The sequence below is a fragment of the Leptodactylus fuscus genome, chromosome 9, assembly GCF_031893055.1.
Source record: "Leptodactylus fuscus isolate aLepFus1 chromosome 9, aLepFus1.hap2, whole genome shotgun sequence".
In the NCBI taxonomy this organism is placed as follows: Eukaryota; Metazoa; Chordata; class Amphibia; order Anura; family Leptodactylidae; genus Leptodactylus; species Leptodactylus fuscus.
Window position 1 is genome coordinate 29,010,690 of NC_134273.1, and position 27,373 is coordinate 29,038,062.

General features: G+C 43.8%; 1 protein-coding gene across 1 annotated transcript; it reads right to left on the bottom strand.

Moving 5' to 3' along the window:
- Window positions 1–85: 85 nt before the first annotated feature.
- Window positions 86–26,972, bottom strand: APPL1 (adaptor protein, phosphotyrosine interacting with PH domain and leucine zipper 1). The gene is made up of 22 exons (XM_075286748.1): window positions 26,836–26,972; window positions 21,050–21,148; window positions 18,128–18,187; window positions 16,748–16,819; window positions 15,870–15,957; window positions 15,741–15,782; window positions 15,160–15,218; window positions 14,484–14,630; window positions 14,318–14,400; window positions 13,372–13,530; window positions 11,402–11,590; window positions 10,119–10,161; window positions 9,815–9,871; window positions 9,185–9,273; window positions 6,055–6,237; window positions 5,867–5,913; window positions 5,584–5,758; window positions 5,455–5,491; window positions 4,527–4,673; window positions 3,649–3,699; window positions 3,479–3,568; window positions 86–3,179 (listed from the first exon to the last, which is right to left on the bottom strand). Exons 1-22 carry the CDS (start codon window positions 26,887–26,889, stop codon window positions 3,030–3,032), a joined length of 2,121 nt encoding a protein of 706 aa, XP_075142849.1. The 5' UTR covers window positions 26,890–26,972; the 3' UTR covers window positions 86–3,029.
- Between the last annotated feature and the right edge of the window lie 401 nt (window positions 26,973–27,373).

A 27,373-nucleotide genomic window follows, 5' to 3' on the forward strand; every position in this document is an offset into this window, starting at 1 on the left:
GTAAATGACATTTAATTCTACAATCATATTTATACAGTATGGTTTCTAGATTATAAATTATATCAATCAATATAAATGGATTTGAGGCACAGACCATAAATATTTTCACCTTAAAAACAAAACAAAAAAAAAACAATTAAAAAAAATAATCAATGTAAAGCAATGATCAAGGTAAAGTTTATGGGGGAAATGTATGACAACCAATCAGGCCTTCTAAAAAATGAAAGGAAGAATTTGATTGGTTGCAATGGAAAACTCCACTTTTGCTTTGAACCAGTTCTGAAACATCTCCCCCTATGTTTCTCTTCCGGTACTACAAAGCGTCCATTAACCAGAGCAAACATGGTCAAGATGAGAGAATTCCATCTAAAACTGGGCGTATAGTCTAGTCAGAGGAAGATGGCCACCTCTCTCTATAACAGGGGTCAGCAACCTTAAGCTACCGTGAGGCTACAACTCCCAACATGCTCCATTCACTTCCATGGGAGTTCCAAGAACAACAGAGCAAGTATGCATGCTGGGAGTTGTAGTTTTACAACAGCTGGAGTGGCGACTGTTGCCTACCCCTGCTCTGTAAGGTCATATATGCATACAGTCCCAATTTTAGCGGTACAATCCTGTGAACCAGACTACAAAAAGGAGCATGGTATAAAAACCCTGTCCAAAAGTAGGCATTTAGAGGGCATTCCTGCAGTGGGGCATAAATGACCCAAATTTGATGGTTTATGCACCAGGCAGATTTGCTTTGCCTCTGGAAGTCAAATGGCGTCAAACAGAGGGATCGTATCTGGTTGTATATGGCATGGGAGTCGAATGTACGGTATAACACAATGGTCTCCAACCTGTGGCGTACAGCAAACATTTCACATACTATATCATTATACAAGAGTATTTCTGAATAAAAGGACTTTTAGGTAAAAAAAATAAAAATAAAAATCTGATCTTATTATGCAGTGAATCATACAGTGATCATTGTCAATCATTGATTAGCCCCGCCCACTGGATTCAAATATCCCCAGTGAGCAGGAACGTGAATTAAAGTTATTCAGAATATTTTCCTACTAAACTATATATCAATCTGCTCAGCTCCTCTTGCTCTATAACATGGGCCTACACATAAGACATTGTGGCAAGTTCACTTTAAAGTCCTATTAAGCCTATTGACTATTTTTGGACAATTCAAAACCAGATAAACCCTTTAAATACATCTGACACCTCAGCAGTGGTATATAGATGAATATAGAAATGCATTACAAAGATCAATTTACAAATATCATAAGCAAATAACCTTTCCCATCAAAAAACATAAAGCAAATAAACCAGCGAACCTGTCTATAAGTTACCAACTGTTCGGAAAATATTAGCCTTCAGACATGGACATCTAGTCAGAGAAATTCCCTGGTCAAGTTTGACCTCTAAGCACTGTCCGGGATTAGGAAACAAGGAGGGATTTCTTGTCCTTCCAGAAAGAAGACCACGTCTGTCCATAGGCTGGCTCTGGTATTACATTACATGTGATTGGGACTGAACTGCAGTACCAAACACAGCCTGTGGCCAAAAGTGGCACTGTTTCTTAAGATAAAAAAGGTGTTTTTTTCCCCCCAATCATGGTTAACCCCCTTCAATGAGTTATTAATCTATATACAAAGATTAGTGCAAAAGATTACATTCACAAAGAAATGAATTCATATAGGCTCATAGTCCATATGACACAAATCGTAATAGGAAATTTGGCTTTGGATGAATAGAATTAAAAGTCTATGTAATGTGAAACAAACTCCAAGGACGGAGGATTCTTAAGATGTGTGACATGAATGGCCAGAGCTGGGGTGCAGAAGACACCTTCTTTACTGTAGGATAAATCCACTTTTAGGGAACCCGTCACTAGGAGCCAAGCTGATCTCTAGGCGCCATAGGCTGCCAACCATTAGACATGGCACGCAATGTTGTGGCACCTTAGACTGGATATTTCTGATGCTTCTATTCACAACTATGGAGAGGTACATTATAGGCTTGTTCTGCTTACCAGTCAAGAATAGGGATCTGAGCCCTTCACTTTTGGCAACTTTAGGGGTCCCAAAGGCCAGACCATCCATCTAACTAATTTGGATAACCCATCTAATTGATGGATCATATACATTACAAAAAGGACTGTCATGGGACAAGTAGACCAGGACATCTACACAAGTACGCTGCTTCGGCAGTGGCCCTAGCCATCACCGGGGTTCCCAGACAGAACCATAGCCGAAAGTATGCGTACAAGATGCCTTTAAATGAGACTCACCAGGAATTTCTTTCTACTTTCTCTGGTTGTAGATACTGTACCTGGGAGTTCTGGGCTGGTTCTGGCCCCCGGGTTGCTCCATCTCCTTCCTACTGTGCTATGGGGGCCGGCGGACTATATTAAAGCCAGCCCACATAGCACAGGTAAGTGGTGGAGAAAAGAGCGACCCCGGAGAGCCCCTTTAAATAAAGGTTTATAGAGAGTCTCTGCACACACCGGAGGAGATTTAAAGAACTGGTGCAAAGCAAGAAGCAGTTTCCAACGGGAATCAGGTTGCGGCTTTTCTTTTTCCAAAATACATAAGATGGAATCTGGGCGACTACTCCATTATTGCTTTGCACTATTTGTGATACCTCTCCCCCAAAAGTGATAGAGATGAAAAATTGTCCCCTGTCACATATTAGTATGTATATAGACACAATCGTATACCAACAGTAAGAAACTCCAACCAACAGCAGAGGAGTGGGAAAGCAGAATTCCATGTAAGAGACAACAAACCACCAAGACCCCAAATCTCCCATCTGTTTTGTAAAATTTACCAAAAAAATAATAATCAGATTTGACCGAGGTGAAGTCGCCGGTCCGTGAATCGGGGCCGTCTGTCAGATCTGCTGCATATATTACCTAAAGGCTTTCAGGATAACCATAGCTATACAAGAGCTCTGCTACTTCAGCCTCACATGCTTCTTGTGCCATAGACGTGAGCAGGATGGTGTCGCTGACAAGTCTCTGCTTGAGGCCAGCCTCACGCCTCAGATTCCCCTTTCTTCTTTCCGTTCTCGCTGTGGTCGCCATCCTCTGATTGGTTGGCGCCAAGAACAACAAAATGTCCCTCTAGGCCCGTCTGGTTGGGTCTGTTGGAAGCTGCTATCAATCGACTCTGCTCTTCCAAGTCCTGAAACAATAAATGGAGATTTTGGTTTTTGCCCTTTTGGTATCAGTGTGGATTCTCCAGATGAATCTTGTCCCTTAAAGGAGCTGCCCAGAATAAGAAAAACTAGTGTGCTTTCTTCTCCCAAAATACCCTTGTTATGGGCTGTGTTTGTTTTTAAAAGTTCATTCCTCTTAAGAGAATGTGGCTGAGCCGTAATACCAGTCACAGTCCATGGACAATGGTGGCGCTGTTTCAGGCAGAAAAACCAACCCCCCCCCCCCCCCCGATACTATTTTCCACATGCACACCAGGCACAATACCTTTTCTATCTGCTTCTGTTTACTGATTTCTTTCTCTTGCTTTTCCTTTACTTTCTCAATTTCCTTCTGCTTTTCACTAGCTCTTCGGTCCTTGAAGACAAATAATAAGACAATTTAGGATGTGTAAGGAAACTATACACAATGATTGCAAAGAATGGATATTCACTTACCAGCTCGGCATGAAGCGCAATCTGTTTGGCCAGGCCGACTGAGTCACAAATCTGTGGATAGATCCAGAAGATTAGGTCCCCACTGGATTTAGAAAGTGCATTTATTAACACCGCACGGGTCTGATGTTTCTACATGCACGACATTTTATTAGCCCTCAGTCGACCCTTGTCCTGATGGCTTATCACTTTATGTACACTTGGATTCCCTCCTCTGGGACACTCACTTATCAGGAGAATAAAGGGGTCTCTGCACGGAGGTAACACTGCACACTGGTTCCTGGCCAAGTGTATGGGGTCCCTGCACAGCTAAGTGGATGAGATGCTGCAGTAAAGAGGCCACAGTGCTTATTCAGTGCTTTGACCCCTTCATCCTCAGAATTGGTTAGGGTCCATGAGGTCAGATCCCCACATATCAAATAGTGATTGTACATCGAAGCTATACGCTTTGTAAGATGGGAGCACCCCTTTAATAAAGTATACAGTAGATGTACTTCTGTTAGCCCACTTCAAAGGAGACCTACTTGTATCATATAAGACGCTGTACAGTCTATACCAAGAAACGACATGCTTACAATCTGAATGACGCCATCTCTGGTCCCATGGAAACATGACACTTTCCATTCCGCGACTTGCCAGTTTAGGGACCTTAATCGACACAATAACTTATAATCCCCACTTCCACAATGGGTCACCCAAAACCCAACGTCCCCAGCCTGCCTTACTGGCTCCCAGCACCAAATCCTCTACAGTATGGAGAGTGGCACATGCAGAGAGACCGCTGGAGCCATTAACACTCCAGAGACCGCACTACCAATATGAGGACTGGAGACCTACACAATCTTCCAGGACATTCAGACCTAAGGATACATTACATTTACCTTCTCTCCTTCATTGTTTGACTCAAATATATAGCAGACAGAGACCGCTCTTCCCTCTGTCCGCCCGCCTGCTGTTCTGAGCACGAAGCCAAACAGACGCTTGTTCTCCTGATGTGTGGCGTATAAAACCACATTTGGTAGCGGAAACTGAAAAACAACAAACAATTACAATGAATCTATATACCAGGGATCAGTGGATTAGATGTTGGCCCATTGGTCCTGTATAAGATGTATAAACTACTTTTAAAGCCACAGTATCTGCACCGAAAGAAGGTGAAATGCCAAAATAACCTGCAATACCGCCCCCTAGCTGTAATCCCTGCACCCTCAGGTGATAAAGATGTACAGCTCTAGGCATCAAATTTAGCAACCAGACTGTTGCAACCCTCGGGGTTCATGCACATTGCAGGATTTCTGTTGTACAGATCCATAATAAATAGCCATGGTACATACAGGGTGGACAACAGAACATCTGAACATGGCACATCCCTTACTGACCCCTCTGCCTGAAGTCTATGCCACCACCACCACTACATCACTGGTATGCCACCTTAAAATGCCTTAGAATACTGCCCTCTAATGGTCAGTCATGTCCTTCACATAATATTGTAACATAACTGGATAGACGTCACCAGCGGCCACTGTAACTAAGACTCACACTCATGTTGGAGTCTCTGTAGAAGACTCCGCCGCATAATCCGCTTACAATTGGTGGAGAGAAAATTCCTACAAGGAAGACATTTCTCTCCACCAGTGATTCTGGCACAAACTGGCCAGACCCCAATATAGTCTATGGGATCTGCAGATCTCTGTCTTTCGGGTCTCCATGCGAATCCAAGGAAGAAAACCCAAACGCTAGTGTGAACCTAGTGTAAGAAGAAGTCTGTAGTGTGTACATGGCCTTACATATAAAGGTTATTACACTCACCCTCAGTCTTGTCACTTGCGTCTGAGGATCGATCAGCCTAGAATGACAAGGGTAAGCAGGAGTTAGATAGGACATACTGTACTCGCATCTCTTCACACTTCCTTCTAGTAATAAATCCACATAACTTACTTTAAGCAGTCACAAGTAACAAGGAGGTGCGACTCAGTCATCCGGAAGATGTTGTGTATTGCACGAGCCGCTAAGATTTGGCGCATAGTTTCATATACGACTTCCGGACAGTCATCTGCTTTCACTTCCATGGATCCCAGGAAACGTACAATGAACAATTGATGAAGGATGGAGTCTAAATTCGTAAGAAAGGTGAAATAATAATTGAGCTATTCAGACTGATGCACAGCCATGTCCTAGGCTCATAAAGCCTACAGAGCTAAGGGTCACAAATAAAAATTACCTTCAGATTCTGATTTTTCTCCAGATTCTCCAAAAGGATTTGTTCTCCTGCAAAATAAAATAACCAGTGACAAGATTGCGACAAGGTATTCTGTATAAGCTCAGTGCACCGTGTCAAAGACGCAAGAAAGAAGTGAAAAATGATAAATCCAGAGCTAAAAATGTGACAACACATTGCAATTTTTGTACCTGCCAGACTGTCCTGGAGTCCTGGGTTGTCCAGACTGGTCTTCACTGACTGGTGAAATGATGTCAAACTGTATGGGGGTGTCCGGCGCTACAATGGAGTCCAGGGAGAGAGCAGTTAAAGCGGAGGAATCCGAGCCCACTGAGCCAGTGCTGTTGGTGCGAGTGGTGCGAGGACGAGACTGTCTGCAAAAGAAAGGGAGAAGTGATCACTCTGCTCTAAATTACAACTTTCTGAGACACGTACATTTCAATTACTGATCATTTTCAAGGTCTTAGCTGACTGCCCGTGAATGGAAACACTGAGGCTAGAAACACACAGCCAGATATATTCCAGTTTTACCTATCGCGCTACAGGGGCGGCTCATAGAGACACATTGAGTTGTGTGCAATGTAGTGCTCTTCTGTAACTTAATAGTTAATATAGGAACATTTTGCAACCTAAAGTGTATGTAGGCCCATCCTATCAGGATAGTCCAAGTAATAGAAATGCTGTGGTCAGATCGCTGCAGTACATAACCTCTAATGAGTCATTGGCATTACATGTGGTTTTTATAGAATATGACCAGCTCACTGCTAAACCTCAGGATAGCAAGAAGATTGTCTTGCAATGGAAAGGAGAACACGGCCAAGTCTCCCAAGTATTCCCTTGTAATCCATAATGGAATGCACTGTAAGAACAGCAAGTACAGAAAGACTTCACATGTTTAAGGGGGTTGTCTTATCTGGAAAACCTATCGTATAATATTAGGGAATTCTAAATACATGGAGCAGGTCTGACATCAAGGACCCTTAGACCCTTACCCTAGTTATACAACAAACATGACATGGTCAAAGAGACTCTGCTAAATGTATACAGGACATGGCAACCCATTCATTTTCATTGTGTAATACTTTATTTACCCTACGGTGGCGCTGCAAGAAAATTGAAAAAGCTGTACACATTTGCCGTTTGGTTCCCCCTATTACTTGTGAAACACCCTGTGATCAGCTTGTTGAAAGGCAAGAGGTACAATCTGCAATCTCAGAGCCCCATGTGGCCCACATTGCCATCTATCTGGACACAGGAAAGCTTGTCAGAGTCCGGCCGCTCCACATGTAGTCCCAATGTCAATGAGAGAAGAGGAGAAGCCCAGGGCTCAGGAGCAGGGACAAGCACGTAGTAATAGTACACTGTGTATCCATCTCTGCATCCCCCATACCTAAGAAGGAGGTCTCTTGACCTGTTTGGCACTTAAGAAAGCAGTATATGAGGCAGTTGTCTGTGCATGCCACGTTCTCCAATGTAGATTTTAAAATGTTAGGCAGTGTACCCAGAATCCTTGACAAAATGAAATATGCTTACCTGGTGTCCTGCTCTCCAAAATGCTAACAGGGGAAGAAGGGAACCATACGGGTAATACCCTTTAAAGGGATTTTATCATTAAAATCCCGTTTTAAGCTAAACCCATGTTGGAAAAACCTTAAAGAGGACCTTTCACCTCCTGGGGAACATGTGGTTTTATACACTGCTAGAAAGCCAACAGTGCGCTGAATTCACGCGGCTTTCCCGATCTGTGCCCCCGGTGAAGAGCTATCGGTGCCGCTACCGTAGCTCTTCACTGTCAGAAGGGCGTTTCTGACAGTAAGGGACGCCCTTCCTCAAAGTAGCGCCTATAGAGCTGTACTTTGAGAGTGGTGAGGAACGCCTCCTCCCCTCCTGATAGTACTCGTCCATAGGCGTTATGGCTTGGCGGTAAGCAATGCCCCCTCTCACAGTACGGCGCAATAGACTGTGACACTGGCGGCGCTGAGAAGACTTCTAAAGGTAGGGGAAGAATAGCCTTTCTTAAAGCTATTCCAACATGGGTTTAGCTAAAAATGGGATTCTAATGATAAAATCCCTTTAAGCTTTAGTGCAGTCCTTGGAATTAGGTCAGTGACACAATAAGGCCTTTGGACCAGTATAGGTTTTGCACCCTTGATGTAAGGGAAACCTAACAAAAAGGAATTGTTCAGACCTCTTTAGAATTTTAGAGAAAGTCAGGACATTAAAGTGATTTATCCCCTCCAATGGACAGGGGTTGACTTTCAGGTTGGTCGGCGGGTCCGAAATATAGGCCTTGCCCATCTCCAGGGCTACCACTGAAATGAATGCAGCAGTGTATATACTAGCTTTGGCAATGCCAAATATCTATTCGGAGGTGCCAATAAAGCTTGTTTGATTTGATTTGATTATATCAGTCGTACTACATGTCTTTCAAGGAAGGGGGAACTAACTGTCCCTTCTCCTGATCGGTGGGGTCTGAGACATCTGCAAGTTATTCCCTATCCAGTAATTTGCTAAAATGGGAACACCCTTTAGACGCCTGTGCTCTCCCACATGCCTAACTTCAGGAGGATCCAGTGAACTCTGCAAACAGAGATGGACGAGTTTCTAGACTGAATGTTCCTTAGAAATACCTAGTGTAACATTCAGAGACATGTCTTTGTTAGAGACACGGCTTCTCATGCCAATCCTACTCCCCAAAATAGAAGCAGTTTAGACATAGTAACCTCACATCAGGCCGAAACTGGACTCCAGCAAGTGACATTTCAATAGAAATTGTGCCCAAAGATAAGACAGAAACAAGAATAACCCAGACCCCATGGTCAGGAGGTCACAGGATAGCTCCACAATCTTCACCGTGTCCTATTACCAGGGAAGAATTACCATGCGGACTCTTGAATCTTGAAGTGAATACCAGGTAAAGCCAGGGACTATTCAGAAATAGCTGCGGTATAATCTGCTGCCCCTTTCATCTCGCCTCTCTACAATGACAGCAGAGTCTATTCCCCGGGCCCGGTGATAGATATATACTCCTATATAGTCACAGCTAACCCTAAAAAAATTCTCAGACTTCCAAAGATCAATAATAAAACTTCCTTTTCCCCACGACAGTGCGCTTGTGGTCTGTAGTAAAACAGCACACGGTTGACACAAGTCATCATGGGCCCGAGCCACAAGACTGTCAGGTATAGGACCATGGGGATGAATGGGTCAGTGGGCTATCCATGAAAAACCTGCCGGGACATTGACACAGGACACAGTCGTGTGCATAGAGCCTAACAGCAATGCCTTCACCGTCTCTAGAGCCATTTAGGGTTCACTTACACAGGCCGCATGCTCTCGTGTCGTTGCTGGAAAGATGGGGATGGAGTCACCGCTTCTATGGCTGACTGGTTTACTCGAGCAGCAGTTTCCTGTGTTGAAAATGTTCAATATAGAAATTAAATCTGCAATAAATAACTAAAGAAATAAAACACTTTTAGCCTGTGGTTACACAAGAATGTAAAGGGGGAGTCCAGGACTTACATACTGATGACCAATCCTTAGGAGAAGTCATCAATAATAGATGAAGGGGGGTACAATGGTACAACAACCAAATCAGCTGGCCGGAGAGGCGAACACTGCAGCCATTTGATTGAATATAAAGCACAGCACCATACATTCCATAGGGGATGTGCTTGGTATTGCAGGTCAGCCCCATTCACTTGAATGGGACCGAGTTGTTTCTGTACCATGTAACCAATGAACGTGATGCCATCGGTCCAGGAAAGTGAGAGGCCTCCAACACACATTAGATTACGGATCATGGACTTTAACTTTTAGTGCCCAATCGTTTTGCTGTCCCAGAACATAAGCTATCAGGGGTGTTTGGCAGCAACTTTCTCCCATCTCCCAATTCACAAAATATGCAAGTGTATATATGTGCATGGTGATATATACAGTATATATACTCACCTCAGGATTTTCTGTTAGGTATATACGTTTGGAGATGTTATTTATTGTAGCAATCCACTGCAACATACACACAAGAACAAAGGGTTAATTTCATAGTTATAGTAATAGGATGCTATATGTGAAATGCTAAGCCAAGTTCTTAGGATTTGTCTAAGTTTTTCATTTTCATTGTATCATACCTATACTTGCTTAGAAGAAAACAGAACCCGGCCACAATGTAAGGTAGATGGGATTTATTTTAGGTTATTTTCTATAGGAAATATTGAAATGAAATAAAGACAATAAAGGATATAAGTGCCTTTACCTCTTCACTGTCCTTCCTGCTCTCTGCTTGCAGAATTACAGACCTGCAAAGAAGCAAATACATATTATTCCTAAACCACTGCAAAAATCCGTATCAAGGAACGAATCCCATCTCACACAGTAAGGAGAATCTACAGGACATACATAAACACCTGATACATGAGGGTCTCACATGCACATGTCTCTCTGCTATACTGCATAAAACATTTGGTGCAGAAACTTCTAAGACTTTTGTATTCTGATAGGGGTTTGCCGAAATCCATGTTCTTAACATTAAGACAACCCCATTGATATGAATGTAAATGATTATTGGGCTTTTGCCCTGCACCACCCTAGCTCCCTGCTTTGGTCCAGCCCCCACTCCCCCCTTCTGGGTCTAGTTTGTTGGGCCCTGTGGCACATACTAGGGATGTTTGGCACATCTGTACGTCCTGCTTTCCCATTTCCTCACCACGTTCCTAAATAACTGTTTTTCTCCTCCATCCCAACTACCCGCCTGGACTCACTAGGTTACTGGCTGTCCCGTGACTGAGAGTGGGTCCCTTTAGGTCAGCTGACATCATTGACTATAGGACTCGGACTCTTTTACCATTTGCAGAGCTACAATCCAGGTTTAGCCTCCCCAGGTCCAGCGAGTTGACGTACATTCAGGTTTCCCATCTGGCCTCCTCTATTTTGGGGGCCCCATACCACCTATCCCTACACTTTTTGAAAGGCTCTGTATAACTGGCATTGGGACACCAGCGCTCATCTCTGACATATATACGGTCTCCTCTCAGATTTTCCTAAGGTAAATGGTTCATAGGATGATAAAATTTCTACTTATAAAATCCTCTTCTGTGCACAAAACCATTGGAAAGATCATTGTTGTGTTACTGGAGAAAAATATAATGGCAACGTACAGCAAAGCGAGACCGCATGGGCAGCAAAACGTGCAGCATTTCAAATGGGGTTATCAAGTTTCTAATATTTATGGCCATCAATATTACATCTGTAGAGTCTGACAACTGGGACCCCGCTGCAAAAGTTGCCCAAGTCTATGTGACAATGTTGCAGTATATAAAACCACTGCTACATTTTGCAAGGTGAGTGGGCAGCGCGGCTCCAAGCATGAACACATATGCATGATCCACACTGTACGCAAGACTGAATCTGCTGGGTTCCTCGTTGAACCCTGACAGATCTAAAATGGATGGCCTATCCTAAGAACATCAATATTAGAAACTGGATAACCCCTTTAACATTACACATTCACAGTAAGGAGATAATTAAGGTGAAACCAACTTTTTCCCATCAAAGGATGTGATTTGGAAACAGTATCTTCGATCTTCAGAGTCCACAGCCATCACAGAGCAGTTGTCTATGTCCATCACCAGACCACCGGCCACATCTCCCCTCGCCTGGCTCATAAGATTACCTCCCTGAGTGAAAAAGTATTGTCTCTCCCAAGTAGAGGACACCAGACCCGTCTTACTGAAACAGAAAAGAAACCGAGACTTAGTCATGCAGGTAGATAAAACAGTATCAGAGATTGTCACCTTATAGAAGACCTTTCACCACTTGGGGCACATGCAGTGTTATATGCCACTAGAAAGCTGACAGAGCGCTGAATTCAGCACACTATCGGCTTTCATGATCTGTGCCCCAGGTGAGGAGCTATCGGTGCCGCTACCATAGCTCTTCACTATCAGAAGGGCGTTCCTGATAGTCAGTCAGGAACGCACTTCCTCACAGTAGTGCCTATAGCGCTGTACTGTCAGAGCGGTGAGGACGTCTCCCCCAGGACTAGTCTATGGGTGAGCACTTTCAGGAGGGGAGGAGGCCTCCTCCCCGCTCACACAGTACAGCGCTATAGGCGCTACTGTGAGGAAGGGTGTTCCTGACTGACTGTCAGGAACGCCCTTCTGGTGGTGAAGAGCTACGGTACAGGCACCGATAACTCTTCACCTGGGGCACAGATCGTAAAAGCCGACAGTGAGCTGAATTTAGCGCACTGTCGGCTTTCTAGCAATATATAAAACCACATGTGCCCCAGGTAGTGAAAGGTCTTCTTTAAAGGGATTGTATCACAAGTAAAGATGGCGTAAATGTGAGTCTGTGGTAGGTCCAAACTATGGGATCACCACAGACCATGGGAAAGGGCGTTCTCCCTATTTACGGATGGGCAAACACACTGCTCTATTCAAACAGGGGGCTCAGAACGACTGGTCATGTGATAGATCGGGGGAAGAGGTTGGACCTCTACAGATCAGACACTTGTCCTGGCTATAGAAGATATGTTTAAACTTAGGCCCCATTCACAAGTCAGAAAATGAAGAGGAATTAAAGGCAGACATCGGACTCAGATTCCTATTAATTTTCTGCAGCAGATCGAGCTGTGGAATCCGCAGCAAGAACGAGCGTCCTGCTGCAATCTCTGCCTCCCATCGAAAACAATGCAAGGCAGAATATGCTGCTGGTTTTGGGATGGAATCCATCCCAAAATCAGCATCAAATTCACCATGTGAACAGGGCCTTAAAGTGAACTCATCCTGAAACCATAAAACTAGTGGGTGAAACATAGCACTAATCCACCCACCTTATTCAGGTATAATAGACTTCACAAACCAGTATAACATATGCACTGAAAACTTAGGGCCTCAGCCTCTGCTGGGTGGAGGCCACATAAGTTTTTATTCTATGTGGGGCACTGGCTTGCAGTCCCAGAAGGTTCTGCATGTAAGGAATGATCTTATTGTTATTGAATTGATTGGACAATATCAGTAACTTCATGAGCTACATACATATAGTAATGTGCAAAAATTTTAAGCAAGTATGGAAAAATGGGGATGACACGAAGAGACAGAAGGATTGGAGTAAGCCTATACCCACAGAAGATCTAGGCTTAGTTCTCCAAGATGGCGGGAACAACCTCCCTGCCGAGTTCTGCCAAAAATGGTCTACAAATGTTGTGAGAAGAACTGATGGAAGGCAAAGGGTAAGGGTCACAGCAAATATTCATGGGATTTACTTTTCTTTTTTTTGTTTTTTTCATTGGAAAAAAATAAAAAAATAACATTCCATTGTTGAAAGCATTCTTACCACACCTGCCTAAAACATTTGCACAGTATTGTATTGCAGAACGAACGGTAGAAACACTGCTGGATATGACAGGTCTGTCACTGGAGCACCGTATGGCCACAAATATACAATCCAATGGTTACAATGAAACAAACAACACTCTTGTAATACTCTTGAGCACAGTATTTCCATACTTGCGTATATTGAGGTAGCCAGCCTTCCTAGTTAAGTTACGGTTGACAGGAAGCTTCTTTGGGTCTGGGTCGGGCAAATACAGGGGTTCACTTGCTACTTCCATGTCTTGGATAGTTTGCTGCATCGTCTCCATATCAGTGTCCATTTCTCTACGTACACTGTAATAGATAAAGTCATGTGACACATCAGACAGCTTAGTGAGGGTCACATATTAATCTATAACCTGCGTATAATCTATAAAATTCAATGGCCCATGCTATAGCTGATTAAATTATCTGGCAAACAGAAATCTCGGAAACAAGATGGATTTGTAAGGTATTGTAGCGTCACGGAGCGTGCATCCGATGTGGGGCCAAGTTTATAGCAGAATGTAGTTGGATGACACTCGTAGTGATATTGATGCATGCATGTCTATAGGGGATTCTGAACTCATCTATTATGATGAAACGGATGATTATAGAGCTGGCCCTATGTTACGCCATTGGAACGGATCAGAAGCCCCATAGATGTGAATGTATCAAGGAATGTCACTTCATGTCATCCTACTACATTCCGCTGCAAACTTGGCCCCACATCGGATGCACGCTTGGTCGTCTGCATGAGGTCTAAGAAAGAGTTCTCAGAAAACCCTTTATTGGGGATACCTGCTCTGTACAATTCCTATATATTCCTATTACACAACAATAGGGATCCACCACTGACACCTAGAAGTGTCCCCTCTACAGTGGTTGGACATGCGCCTTGCAGCTATACTGAGAGTCTAAGGGACTGATATGGATTGCTTAGTGCTGTAGTCAGCCATCTTCATCAGTCTCATAGACTTTGCATGGAGTAAGAGGGCACACGTGCTTATCTGTCGCTCCATTCAAACTTCTCCTCCATGTCCTAATAAAACAGAAATTGAGAGCACAATGTATAAGGGATTTATCTACCAAGGTTACTCACTTCTGCACACTTGTAGAAATGTTTGACATGAATTCCTCCAACTGACCATTGAGGTTCTCTGAGCCCATCTTGAAAAAACTAATCTAGATAAAGATAATGAACAGATATAATGAATACCTGCGCTGACATATTCTTATCAGCCTAATCCCCATAACAGCCTCCGTACCTGAGCTTGCATGTATCCCAAGAGCGGCTCTAAAATTGCAATTTTCTTTTTGTATTGGATGGTATTCAGTGCACAGAAGTAATGCATCATAGTCTGATGCTGCTTTTTCCTGGCCATGTAAACGTCTTCTGTGGCTTCAAACTTGGTCTAGGAATAAAGTCAGAGGTCAGAACGTTACACAAGGGCAAGGCCAAGCATTTCATTACAAGGCCAAGCCAATATTCATTATAGTGCCACCTACAGGTAGCCACTGAGTAAGTCAAAATCGTAACTAAGGGCGGGTTCACACCTGCGCCCGGTCTCTGCTTTGTGGGTTTCCGTCTTCTGCCAGAGAAACTGGACAGTCAGTGTCCACCCATGAGCGTCTTCTGGTCTCTGCTGAGAAACCGTTTTTTTTTATTAACTGGACAAAGTCCTGCATGTCCGACTTTGTGTCCGGTTAAAAAAAAAACGGTTTCGCCACAGAGAGGCAGAAGACGTTCAAGGGCGGACACTTTGCAAATCCATTCAAAAGAATGGGTTTGAAAACTTACTGCCAGGTTTCCGTCTCCTGTCCAGTTTCTCGGGCAGAAGACGGAAACCTGCAAAGCAGAGACCGGGTGCAGGTGTAAACACGCCCTTAAGGGTTTTTTGGGGTAAATGTGTTTTTGTTGTTAGCTAATTGGAAAGGGATCACCTTCTCATTCTCTCGCTTCTTAGACAGACGGCTGTATCTGTGGATTGCTACATCATGATCTAAGAAGAAGAAAAGACATAAATACTACTCACCCACAAGATATATAACATAATATACATATGTATTTACACCGTACATTGTATGCCCTATCCATGGCATATCCTAAGGTTATATTATAAATATCCTAGATAAGTATTCCCTCTAAGTATTGCGTAGCCACATAAATAGATATATCTATATCTCTCTCCCTATATATATATTTCTCACAACACTGTAAACTACATATACTTGCCAAAAATGTCATAACCATCAAACCCAATTATATCAACTAGGTTTCCATGGCGAATAGGATTACAGACGCAAAGCCCGACCCCCATCATTTGTAGAGCTCCACTCAATATTTCAGAACATTACACGTCTGCCTAATGGTTTCACACATCCTGATCCACCCATACATGCTATATGACTCATATATACTACTGTGGGAACTGATTTAATGTATACACCAACGCTGATGATGCAATCCGCCTCCTAACAAGGTATACGCAGTGCTATATATATATTATATATATATTACATACCATTGCTGGCGATCTGGAAAATTTCCTTTAAAGTCAGGATTTCTATAACGTAAAACAGAGAGGAAATTGGAAATAAGAGTATGTAATAAATGGCAGTAATGTCCAGGCTCGGGGGACGTATAGCGTTACCTTTTAAATCCCTCTCTTTGAACTGGCTAATGGGAAACATCATGGCGTCAGCCAGCTGCGTGGATAAGACGGCATGGCAGGAGCTCAGCTGTGGGAGGGCAAGAGGTGACAATGGGACAGAGCAGCGTTACTGTCACTGACAAGACAGACAGGTGGATATTGTAAAATACATATACAAGCGGCCATTTAAAGGAAAGCTCCACCTTAAAGAGGATGTGTGACGTTGGGGGGTATCATCATCTTAGATATTTAGTACATATCCATAGGATATGCCCTAAAAGTCAGATTGGTGTGGGTCCCCATGTTAAATGCAGGGGATCCCCCAACCCCTGACTATAGCCAGCCTCCTCATCTCACATCTACTACAATTTTAAGGCTATACCTTAAACGGGTAATCCATTCAGGGACATTTATGATATTTGTGTGTTCTACCCTGGGACCTTCTCCTATCTTGAGAATGGAGACTCCCAACCCCCCATCTCACACGTGCTATGAGTTGAGAGGTGGATGCTCATGAGTGGTTCTATACTTAGTTTGGAGGACGGCTGTGTCTGCCTTCTCAAGACAAATGAGGAACCCAAACTTATCGAACAAAGGATATGCCATAAAGTTCCCAGGTAGGGTATACCCCATAGCTAATAATACCCCTTTATGGTGTGTGCGTGTGCTATGAAAAATCTATTATCTCCTGGCAGAACATGCGACATAGAGCGCCACCAGAGGGGAAACTAAGAATTACACAGTCATCGACTGTATGAAGTCTTGTTGCAAAAAAGCCACAATCTTACAATTACATGGAAACTGGGGAGGGGGCAAATATATCACTGCATAAGAATGCGGACTGAGACATCTCCCAAGAATATGTAACAGACACTTACTTCATCAATCACTTTTGAAAACTGTTGTAAGGTTGAAGTCATCACCTCATCATCGCCCCCTAGAGGAAACCGCTGCAAATAAAAGGATACAACAGAAAAAAAAGTCAATGCTACACACAACATATATAGGATACATTGTAGCAGATATGGAATTCTATATCCTTCCTCAAAAACAACATAAATTACTGCGATGAAAAAACACCCGCAACATTCAAACATTTTTATTTTTCATAATTATTTTTTCCCATAAAATACAATAAAGGAAAACTGGTCAGAAATGATGACTTCGCGGTCTGTATACATTGTACTTTGCACTGAGTATATTGCACATACTAAGCAATAACGCTGGTTTATCATCAGTAAGTGTCTCACCCATAACACAGGGTAAAAGAGCAACCCAAGCCTGATATGAGCGCTCCGCTCCCTGTGCAGATCCATGCTGCAGTAGGAAGAGATGGCACAGTCACACCACATTCAGAAGTGGAGTGCTAGTCAGGTTTTTATATGCAGAAAATCCAAAAATCTTCATTAAAAAAAAAAACTGCAGAAAATAGATCAAGATTTTTTCTGTAAAACCGACGCGCCTTACTTACAGATGTGATACGCTCACTGTAGGCAATGTGTTTATGAAAAAGAAAAACGTATCCTGCAAGGAATAGAACTCTTTGGGAGCCTTCACACGATATAACGCGGAGCTCATTCTGATTGTAAAAACACGTTCAGAATGAGTGCGTAAAAAGCAGCTCCCATTAACTTGAATGGGAGCCGGCATACGTGCGCTCCCCATTGAAATCAATGGGAGGCTTTTTTCTCTATTATGCTTTTAATTTATTACACGCGTAGGGAAAAAAAACCTCCCATTGATTTCAATGGGGAGCGCACATATGCCGGCTCCCATTCAAGTTAATGGGAGCTGCTTTTTACGCACTCATTCTGAACATGTTTTTACAATCAGAATGAGCGCAGCGTTACATCGCGTGAAGGCTCCCTTTCAAGAGAAACACAGCTGAAAATAAACCTGCTAGTATGAATAGAGCTTAAGAAACATACAGAAAATCCTCAAAGCAAGGGCAAGATCGTCCGTTAACTTATAGTATTTTTATTTTATTTTATTTTTTTTTATGTAGATTGTGAGCCCCATATAGGGATCACAATGTACTTTTTTTTTCCTATCAGTATGTCTTTGTAGAATGGGAGGAAATCCACACAAACACGGGGAGAACAAACTCCTTGCAGATGTTGTTCTTGGCAGGATTTGAACCCAGGAACACAGACCTGCAAGGCTGCAGTGCCAACCACTGAGCCACCGTGCTGCCCCAGGTATTTTTTCTGTTTAGTGTTCCTTTAGGTGGCAGACACCGTACTGGATTGGCCACGTACCTGCTTCTCATACTCTTTCAGAAGTTTGGATGTCAGATGAGTGGCCGCACTTAATTCATTCTGGTGACACAAAATAACAATCAGAAAATTACATGGAAATACAATATTAAGGGAAAAAAAGATTTACTAATCCTTCTAAATTTTAAACAGCAAAAACCTAGACGTCTCTAAGACATTGGGTCAGGCTCGATGATGAATCTGGTTCCTTATCAGACTGTAGACTTAGAGCTTATTCACACTTATGTGATCTGCAACAAGACCAAAACTATGAGTGCAGGCTATACACAGATCAGAAAGATTTGCACCTGTTGTTTTCCAACCTGTTTCTGGTTATGTCAATTACTGATGCAAAACACTGAGGTGTGAATAAGGCCTTAGGACTCATGCACATGACGGGTATACCGTTCTATGTAGAGCAGAGTTGGCGGCATGGCATCTGAATGTATTTAGCTCTATGGGGGCTTCTGATGGATTCTGTTGCAATGACACAGAGCAGGATAGAACCTGCTTTATGTTCATCAGAACATAACAGACCATCGTAGGCCCCCCTCGGGCGACCATCAGCCTGCGCACACTCGGTCATGTGAATTAGGATTTGGGCGGCTTTCATTCCAAAATTTCAGTTTAAGACAGAGGATCAGTTGTTTTTACTGGATGCAATAAAAAAAAAATTAATGAATGCTTTCTTTCTGGATGGAAAAGCGAAAATATCTGCACTTTTCCAACAAGCAAAAAAAACCAAAACAAAACATGTAAACAGATGCAAAAAACGGATTCCCTGTGCAAACAAAAATTCAATGCAGTAAAAACAGTCTTCAACTGAAATAGTAATCTGTGCAAGAATTCTTGGATAGGGGATAACATGTTTTTATAGGAAAACCCCTTTAAGCCAGAAATTTGCCACAGATAGCTATGTAAATCCATCCACTGTCTGAATTCTGTGCAAGGGCCGGTCACATGATGGCTGATGATCAAAGTGATGTTTTAACCATGTGGCGTCACATCTCTTCACAGCCACTGAATACCACACTGCACTGTACTACAGTCACGCTGCCATGATGGAGGAGAATGTGGGACCCAGGAGATGGTGACTGGAGACAGTGGAACTGAAAGGGAAAGTTTCCTGACCCTTCATAGTTCTACATCACAGCTCTGAATCACCATTGCACCTTGGCTGTTCTATTGGTCAGTAGAAGTCGCACCGTTCTGACCCCACCACTGGTGATAACCTGTCCCGTTGTGAAGTGATAGGTGGGAACAATGGTGCATTCCCTTTAACTATCAAGTACACTAGAGATGCAGTCCAATAATACTTAGATCCTTAAACTAAAAGCATGACTATAACAGCAGCTACTTAGCACATACAAGACACTTCTTGTAAGAGGGGAAGTGATATCTGACATATTAACCACAAGGTTGGCATACAGCGTCTTAGATCTGACCACTTCTTCTATTTCCTGTGCTTAGATTTTAGATTTGTGGTTGTAGGTTATAAAAAATATATAATCTTTGATTTTTACATATTTGATTTAAAGTGAACTTGTCAAATTAATAATGCAGTCTGTTTGGATGGGGGATGGTAGTTGTCCCTGGTGCCCCTCACCTCCCTACTTTGCACCTTATCCCCCTTTTCTTTTCCCTCTATTTTCTCCCCCTTCCCTCCAAGGTTCTCTTACCCTCTCCTTCTATTACCACTTTCTCCCTCCATTGTTCTGCTTCCCTAGACTTTGTACCATTTTCCTGCAGCCATCGCAGACCCCGGGGAAGGTTGGTACTTGTATTAATGGCCTTATGTTAGGAATGGTCCTCGGTACTAGATGGGTTCAGGGTCTGACCACAGACACCCATACCTATCAGTGGCACACAGGAGAGCACTGCAGCTTCATCGTCTACCTGCCCGCCATTTACCTAGTGGTAGCCATGCAGGGTATTGCAGCCTTATCCTATTGAAACTACAATATCCTGAACCGCCCTTACAATATTCATGGCATGTGGGCACACAGGCCGAGGCTGAAGCTTTCATCCATGTGTTGCAATCCCTTCCTATTGATGAGGATGGGGGTGCTAAGAGTCAGACCCGACTTATCTGGTATTAATCTAACGTCATGGGCCTTGAGTATCCTAATCCAAGAAAGCCTCCTTAAATCCCTATACATATTTTACACTACGTTCACACTAGCACCAAATGCTCCTTCTTCTCGTCCACTGGGTGACCAGAGGAATGGACTGCTCAAATAGTGGACACCAACAGACCTCATTGCCTATAATGGTGTCTGTCAGGTTTTTGTTCTTATTAAAGGTCCAGCGCCGCCTCCTTCTTTGTCCGCAGTGTCATCTTCAATTTCTTCTTCCGGCGCAGGCTCGTAACTTCTAGGCGTCAGGCCTTGAGCAGAGCAGACTGTGCAGGCGCACAGGCCACCGGAAAATGGCCACTAACAATACTGTGCAAGCGGCCATTTTCCCGTGGCCTGTGCGCCTGCACAGTCTGCTCTGCTCAAGGCCCAACGCCTAGAAGTTACGAGCCTGCGCCGGAAGAAGACATTGAAGATGACGCTGCAGACGAAAAAGGAGGTGGCGCTGGAGACAATTCTCTGGCAGCGGTGAGGACGCCCTCATCGCTGTTTGAGCGCTGGCGCCCGCCCCCATTGCTGTGAGAGAACTCATTTGCATACCAGTAAAAACTGGTAATTCTAAGGACCGGCACAGCGGAGACCACGTCTACAGGTAAGAGACGAATAGCCTTTCTAAAGGCTATTCCAACGTCTTATCCACACAAAAAAGGTTTTAATGGTAGAATCCCTTTAAATGAAATTGGCGGATGATTTTAGATAGATCAACGCTGTAGGGACGCCTAGGGCAGATGTCACGCCGCCTAATAAATTAATAAAAGAACTATACATAATGCAGTTTAGAGGACGGTACCTGGGCATCATAAATCCTGCGCATGGCATGATAGAGCTGACTGCAGTAACTGGAGATGGCTGCTGCATCTTCCTCAAACACTCCAAGAAGAGAGCGGGTCTGAAAATAAGAGCACATGCACACTATGAGCTGCGATATACATATCCTGCACACAGTATAATACAATAGATATTACAACATGATAGCATACCTCCTTACCATATACACTGCTAGACGGCAGGGTAAACAATTACAGAGGTGAGGCTTCTACACCATGTTTGGGTTTAGTGGCCGGTGTATATGTCTGGAAATAAGAGTCGGGGGATTCTGTTCTGGTGTTGCTACTGATGAATCTGGGGGAGCCGCAGTAACTACTGGGTTCAGAGGTCACAGAGCAAACTCTCCACTGCGCATTTTTAGGGTGCATTCACACTGAGTAAACGCTAGCTTATTTTGTAGAGTAAAATTACACTTGTAAATTTTGCTATCCCAGTGACTTCAATGATATTTTTTTACAAGTGTAAAAATACGCCTGTAAAAAATACGCCTGTAAAAAATACGCCTGTAAAAATGTCATTGAAGTCAATGGGATAGCAAAATTTACAAGTGTAATTTTACTCTACAGAATAAGCTAGCGTTTACTCAGTGTGAATGCACCCTTAAGGTGTATTTTAAGCCAATGAATATAATTTTAAAGGGTGGGTGAAATATTAGGGGTGCGCTTTGGTCTGTACAATGTTTAGGTGGGTAGTACGTGTTCAGATTCAGGTGATTTGGGCTGTGGAGAGGTGTCAGCATGGGCACACTGACTGCTCTGTGGCCAAACGTAGATGCAAATAAGTGTCCTTGATGAAAAATCAGGAACTTCTCGAGAAAGTTCCCCATTTTCTACCAAGGAGAACTTATTTGCATATCCTTTTCCTAGAAATCTTAGCAGGGCATGTTTGTCTCAGTACACCAAAAGTTAATTTGAAAAGGTAAAGTTTCCTTAAGAAGACATAGTTCCCATTCTGCCCTACATGTATATAGGTCACTTATCTTCAGGCTAGGGGCTCTTCTAGTACTGAGCCACTAGCCCGGATCACTCGGGGGGCCGTACAGGTCTGTGCTCACCACGTTATCACCATTTGAGACATCTAGCGGTCCTAACATCTCAGTATGAGATCTAACATAAGTACATATATAAGGTCCAAAGCCTTACTCTCCTGTACAGGGCTGTCGCCTGAGGCAAATGTAGTATCATGTGTATAAATATGTATGAGACTATTTCTACAGCAGTCGGATGTCTCTATGACTTCTCACTGTAACGTCACAATGTAACTGTAACATTGTGTCACCCTGGAGAGCGCTCCTTAACCCCTTCCTGCAGAATACATGTACAACAGAGGTAAAGGGAACATATAACACAGGGTCGTACATGTATAGCAGGGGCTCAGGAGATCTGCAAACTGACACAGATATTATACTGGAAAATGCAGTCAGCAGAAGCAAGTTACAATACTGTACAACCCTTATGTTACAATGAAAGTGACCCCACACAGTGACCGACAGCTCCGTATCAGTGTGCGAACACAGAAAGCAGCCAGTCACTGACTATAGGAGGGGTGATCAGGACTCTCACTGTCTCTCCTAGGAGTCCGGGATTTACTCTGCTTTATTCTCAGATATCCACATCCAAATCATATAACCCTATATATTACAGAGCACAGCTTCTCTCCCTCTATTATATATCCCTATATATTACAGAGCTTCCCCCCAAAAAAAGGCACATTGCGCCGAAACGTGTGTAGGGGACGGGGAGGGTCTGATCTGGTGAGCGGCCTGTGCAACTCTGCAAATTATGGGTATGTAATCACAGTTACTGCGACTCTCTATATTAGGCATGGCTCCGGTACGTCAGTAAGACACAGTTCTTATATTTTAGTATACTGGCGTCCCTCCTATGACACTTTGAACCTTAAATTGGACACTATCGCTGGGTTCACACCAGTGTCTGGACTCCGTTATCAGGTTTCCGTCTTCTGCATGCAGAAGACGGAAACCTGCCATGCCGAGTCCGGCCGTGAGCACCGGTGACCGTTTTATGCTCTCCGCGGCAAAACCGTTTTTTTTTTTTAAACTGGACACAGAGTACTGCATGTCCAACTCTGTGTCCGGTTTTAAAAAAAAAAACGGTTTAGCCGCAGAGAGCATAAAACACTCACCGGCGCTCACGGCCAGACACTTCTTTTGAATGGGTTTGAAAGATGCCGGCAGGTTTCCATCTCCTGCCCTGTTTTGTGCAGGAAACGGAAACCTGCAGAAATGAGTCCCGGGCGCAGATGTGAACGAGCCCTTAGGCATACATATAGTTACTTTTTACAACATATACATATTACACTGTAATCACCTCTTATTGAAATTTCCCCAAGGTCTGAAATTTCCCCAAGGTGGGACTATTAAAGGATTATCTTATCTTATCTTATTATTCTGTCGCACCATCTGATGTTGTATCAGTTGATATTTGAGTTGGTTTTCTGACACTTACCGTATCTTCATCAGTACATGTGTACTACACTTGTGTTGTTTCCTCAATGCATTATTACTATTTTTAGCTATACATGTCAGGTGGTTGCTATTTAGCATTGAGTTATTTAACTTCTATCTTTCATTGTGTACTGAGGGTTGTACATACTTACCTTGTCATCCTATCCTACTAATATTATAAATCCTATCCTACTAATATTATATCCTATCCTACTAAATTTTTGTGTGTTTGGATGTTTGTTCCTCAATCACGCCTAAAAGCCTGAATGGATTTGCCTCAAATTTCACACATACATACCTTGGGAACCGGATTGAAATATAGACTACTTAATATCGGCGTAGACCACCGGAGTTCACAGGCACTAACGGCAATTTGCACTCCGGAATTTGCTCAAGGACCTTAGATCACATCATCACAGGCACTTGAGCCGTGCTCCTCAGTTGGCTGGCCCGACTGTGTGGGCGGAGCGATTAGCCGGCCAGCAAGCAAAATAACATGGCGGCTCTCAACGCTCCGGAGCGTACCGAATAAGCAGCCGTACTGTGGAGCCGCCACGTGTACTGCAGCGGCTGCGGCCTATACAGTCTGCAACACACTTCAGCATGTACAGACCAGGCAGCCTCTGTCTGCATGCGCACACACTGTCGCGGGCCAAGCTTTGGTAAGTACGGTGCGTCATTCATCTGCGGGAGAGGGGTTGTCACGGCAGGGGATTTTGTGGGGGGAGGGGGGGTTGCTGGAGAGAGGGGGGTGGTTGGGGGTGCCGACTGGGGAAGGGGGGGGGGGGATTGCTTGGGAGGGGGGGTTGGCAGTCAGGTAGGAGCCGTGGGAGAGTAAGGGGGTGCCACGGGAGAGAGGGGCTGGGGAGGCAGAGCCGAGGTGCAGCAGGAGAGACGGGGGCCCTGCGAGGTTGGGGTCGCCGCAGGGGTGGGAGGTGGCCCGGCCCATGCAAGACAGAGGTAGGACGTAGCTACCAGGGCGGGAAGGGGCATCAGCCCGGGAGTCGAAGAGGGCAAGTGTGCGGAAGGGGAGCTAGAGGCAGGCGGTAGGTAGAGAAACCGCGGTGCCAAGCAAGGGGCAATGGGGGCTGGGGGTGCACAAGGCTAGGCACATGTGCGCACCGCGAATCACAAGCGACAGCAATTGGCTAAATATAAGCGGCTCAGCGCCACCTCCAACCCGCAGACGAAGTCGCGGGCAGATGCTAGTCACTAATATATATTAATCACCTCATATTACCATCTACTTATATTTTTGTGACCTGTGTATTTATAGGTTTGACCTCTATGTATATCATACAGGCTGCTGTACATTGTTGTAACTCATTTGTTTATTAGGGTGGATATGTATGCCATTTATTACTGTGATCATGTCACATTGAACTTCACCCCAAGTGTGAGAAGGAGCTATCGCAGGTCCTTCCTTCCATCCGCGACCAGGCTGTATAATCTACATCAGACCAAGCGAAGATCACTCCGAACAGAGAACTAATGATTATGACGTCTTCCTCTTTCTCTTCCGTTTTTCCTTAGCTGCTATGGGCTCCTAGTATATCTTCTCTTCTCAGTTTATGTGTGTCTACATCTGTATTATATTACTGTGTATTATCCTGTACCTGTATTACTATGCTGCTGTAACATGCTGAAATTTTCCCAATGTGGGACTATTAAAGGATTATCTTATCTTATACTTACTGGGGCTTATATATCTACTAGTCTGAGTGTCCTCCTTTACTTTTATACCTACCCGTACTTACTATTGCAGCTCACCTCAAACAGGCCTTCTTTTCTGCTGGTATTTATCCTTCATTTTGTCTGTATACTATTTATGTAGTTTTCAATAAAGTTTTGTACTTTTAATATTTATTAGTACCGTGTATTCATCTATCATATAATCCTATATATCACAGAGCTCAGCTTCTCTCCCTCTATCATATAACCCTATATATTACAGAGCTCAGCTTCTCTCCATCTACCATATAACCCTATATATCACAGAGCTCAGCTTCTCTCCTCTATCATATAACCCTATATAGCAGAGCTCAGCTTCTCTCCCTCTATCATATAATCCTATATATCACACAGCTCAGCTTCTCTCCTCTATCATATACCCCTATATATCACAGAGCTCAGCTTCTCTCCTCTATCATATAATCCTATATATCACACAGCTCAGCCTCTCTCCTCTATCATATAACCCTATATATCACAGAGCTCAGCTTCTCTCCATCTACCATATAATCCTATATATCACAGAGATCAGCTTCTCTCCTCTATCATACAACCCTATATAGCAGAGTTCAGCTTCTCTCCCACTATTATATCACAGAGCTCAGCTTCTCTCTCACACATTAATAGATTATCCTATTATTATACCATTAAGGGCAGTGTAGATAAAATATCCTTAATATAAGCAAAATGCCATTCTCAACAGTACCATGCAAGTTCATGGGATGAAGAAAAAGGGAGGAGTCCGATTTGGTGATTTGATTTACTGACGCTGCAGCTTTGGGCATAACCCTAGAGTGCGCCATCACTTTGGGAGGGGTACAAACACTAGAACCCCACCAATCCTGAGAAGAAAAGTAACATCATTCCCTGTTTTTACCCTTCACAGCTACACTTCCGGTCACTTATATTAGTGAAGGAGTCCTGGCCAAAGGTGCCATGGAGCTCTAGCCTTATTCATGCGTTACCAGGAGGAGTAACAGAGGAACACTATGCAGAGTTATAAGAAGTGTTACATTATGGGAAATGCAAGTATCTGCTACAATAGACATGTCAGGAGAGGTGACAGGTGCACTGTGATAGGTGTTCTCACAAAGACAACAGAATAGGGGGTGCATTATACATCGTGGGGTCTTTTGTACCCCAATTAAAAAATTAAAGGAGTAACACCCACAAGCATCCTGCCGCTCCACTCATGTCTATGGAACTGCCTGAACAAGAACAGGAAATCCACAAATTAAGTACACCACTTGGCAAACAGGCCAGATTAGGGAATCACTATTCATGCAGTTACCTGGTGTAATGTTGTGTAAGGCCCCAGCAGGGCACTAGAGCTCCATATAAGCCCTACCATTACTATGTCAGCTGTAAGTCACCATACAGGATCAGGACCCAAGAGGTCAGTCTATACATAAAAGGGGGCCCCAAAGAACAACTCTGCACTATGATAAGCAGGTGTTTGGGGGCCCCTAATCCTGATATACTGACACAGACAGCAACAGATACCATAAAATGACGTCAACTCCAATTAAACAGAATAACCGGGCCCTGACCTGAGGACTGTCCTCCAGCGTCTCCTCGATGGGGAGTTTGTCTGTACCGAGCATGTTGGAGGAGAAACCGGGAAAAAAAGACACCTGAACCGGAGCGACAGTCACAGCAGCTGATCTACATCCAGGAGCACACACAGCGGATGTCCCGCCTCCGAGCGCGCTCATTGGCTAGCAGCCACCGTCACTCTAGGATTCTGTAATCTGATTGGTGTACGCAGACGTCAGTCACTAGGTTGCTAAGGGGCGGGAACATAGGAAGTTGTCGTGATGACGGTGAGATGCCAATGCCCAGAGAATGGGAGGAGGAATGAGAAGTGATACAATGTGACACCGCCAGACACAGCCCTGCAGGGCGCTGCTAAACATGGCAGGAATGCCTTTACTGAACCCCCTACTGTCCTAAATGCTTAAGAGCCCCCCTTTAACACTTACCCCTCCTTGTATGGCACCAGCCCTTTATTTGCATACAGGGTTGGTTTCTTTAAGATAAAATAATCCTTTAATAATCCCACCATGGGGAAAATTGCAGGAAATTTCA

Excerpts from the sequence above, each read along its gene's own strand:
- APPL1 (XM_075286748.1), bottom strand. The coding sequence starts at position 26,889 with ATGCTCGGTACAGACAAACTCCCCATCGAGGAGACGCTGGAGGACAGT. Across the intron at positions 21,149-26,835 it reads CGCTGGAGGACAGTCCTCAG|ACCCGCTCTCTTCTTGGAGT; the intron begins GTCAGGGCCCGG and ends TCTTATTTTCAG. Across the intron at positions 9,274-9,814 it reads ACCTAACAGAAAATCCTGAG|GAAACTGCTGCTCGAGTAAA; the intron begins GTGAGTATATAT and ends TTTTCAACACAG.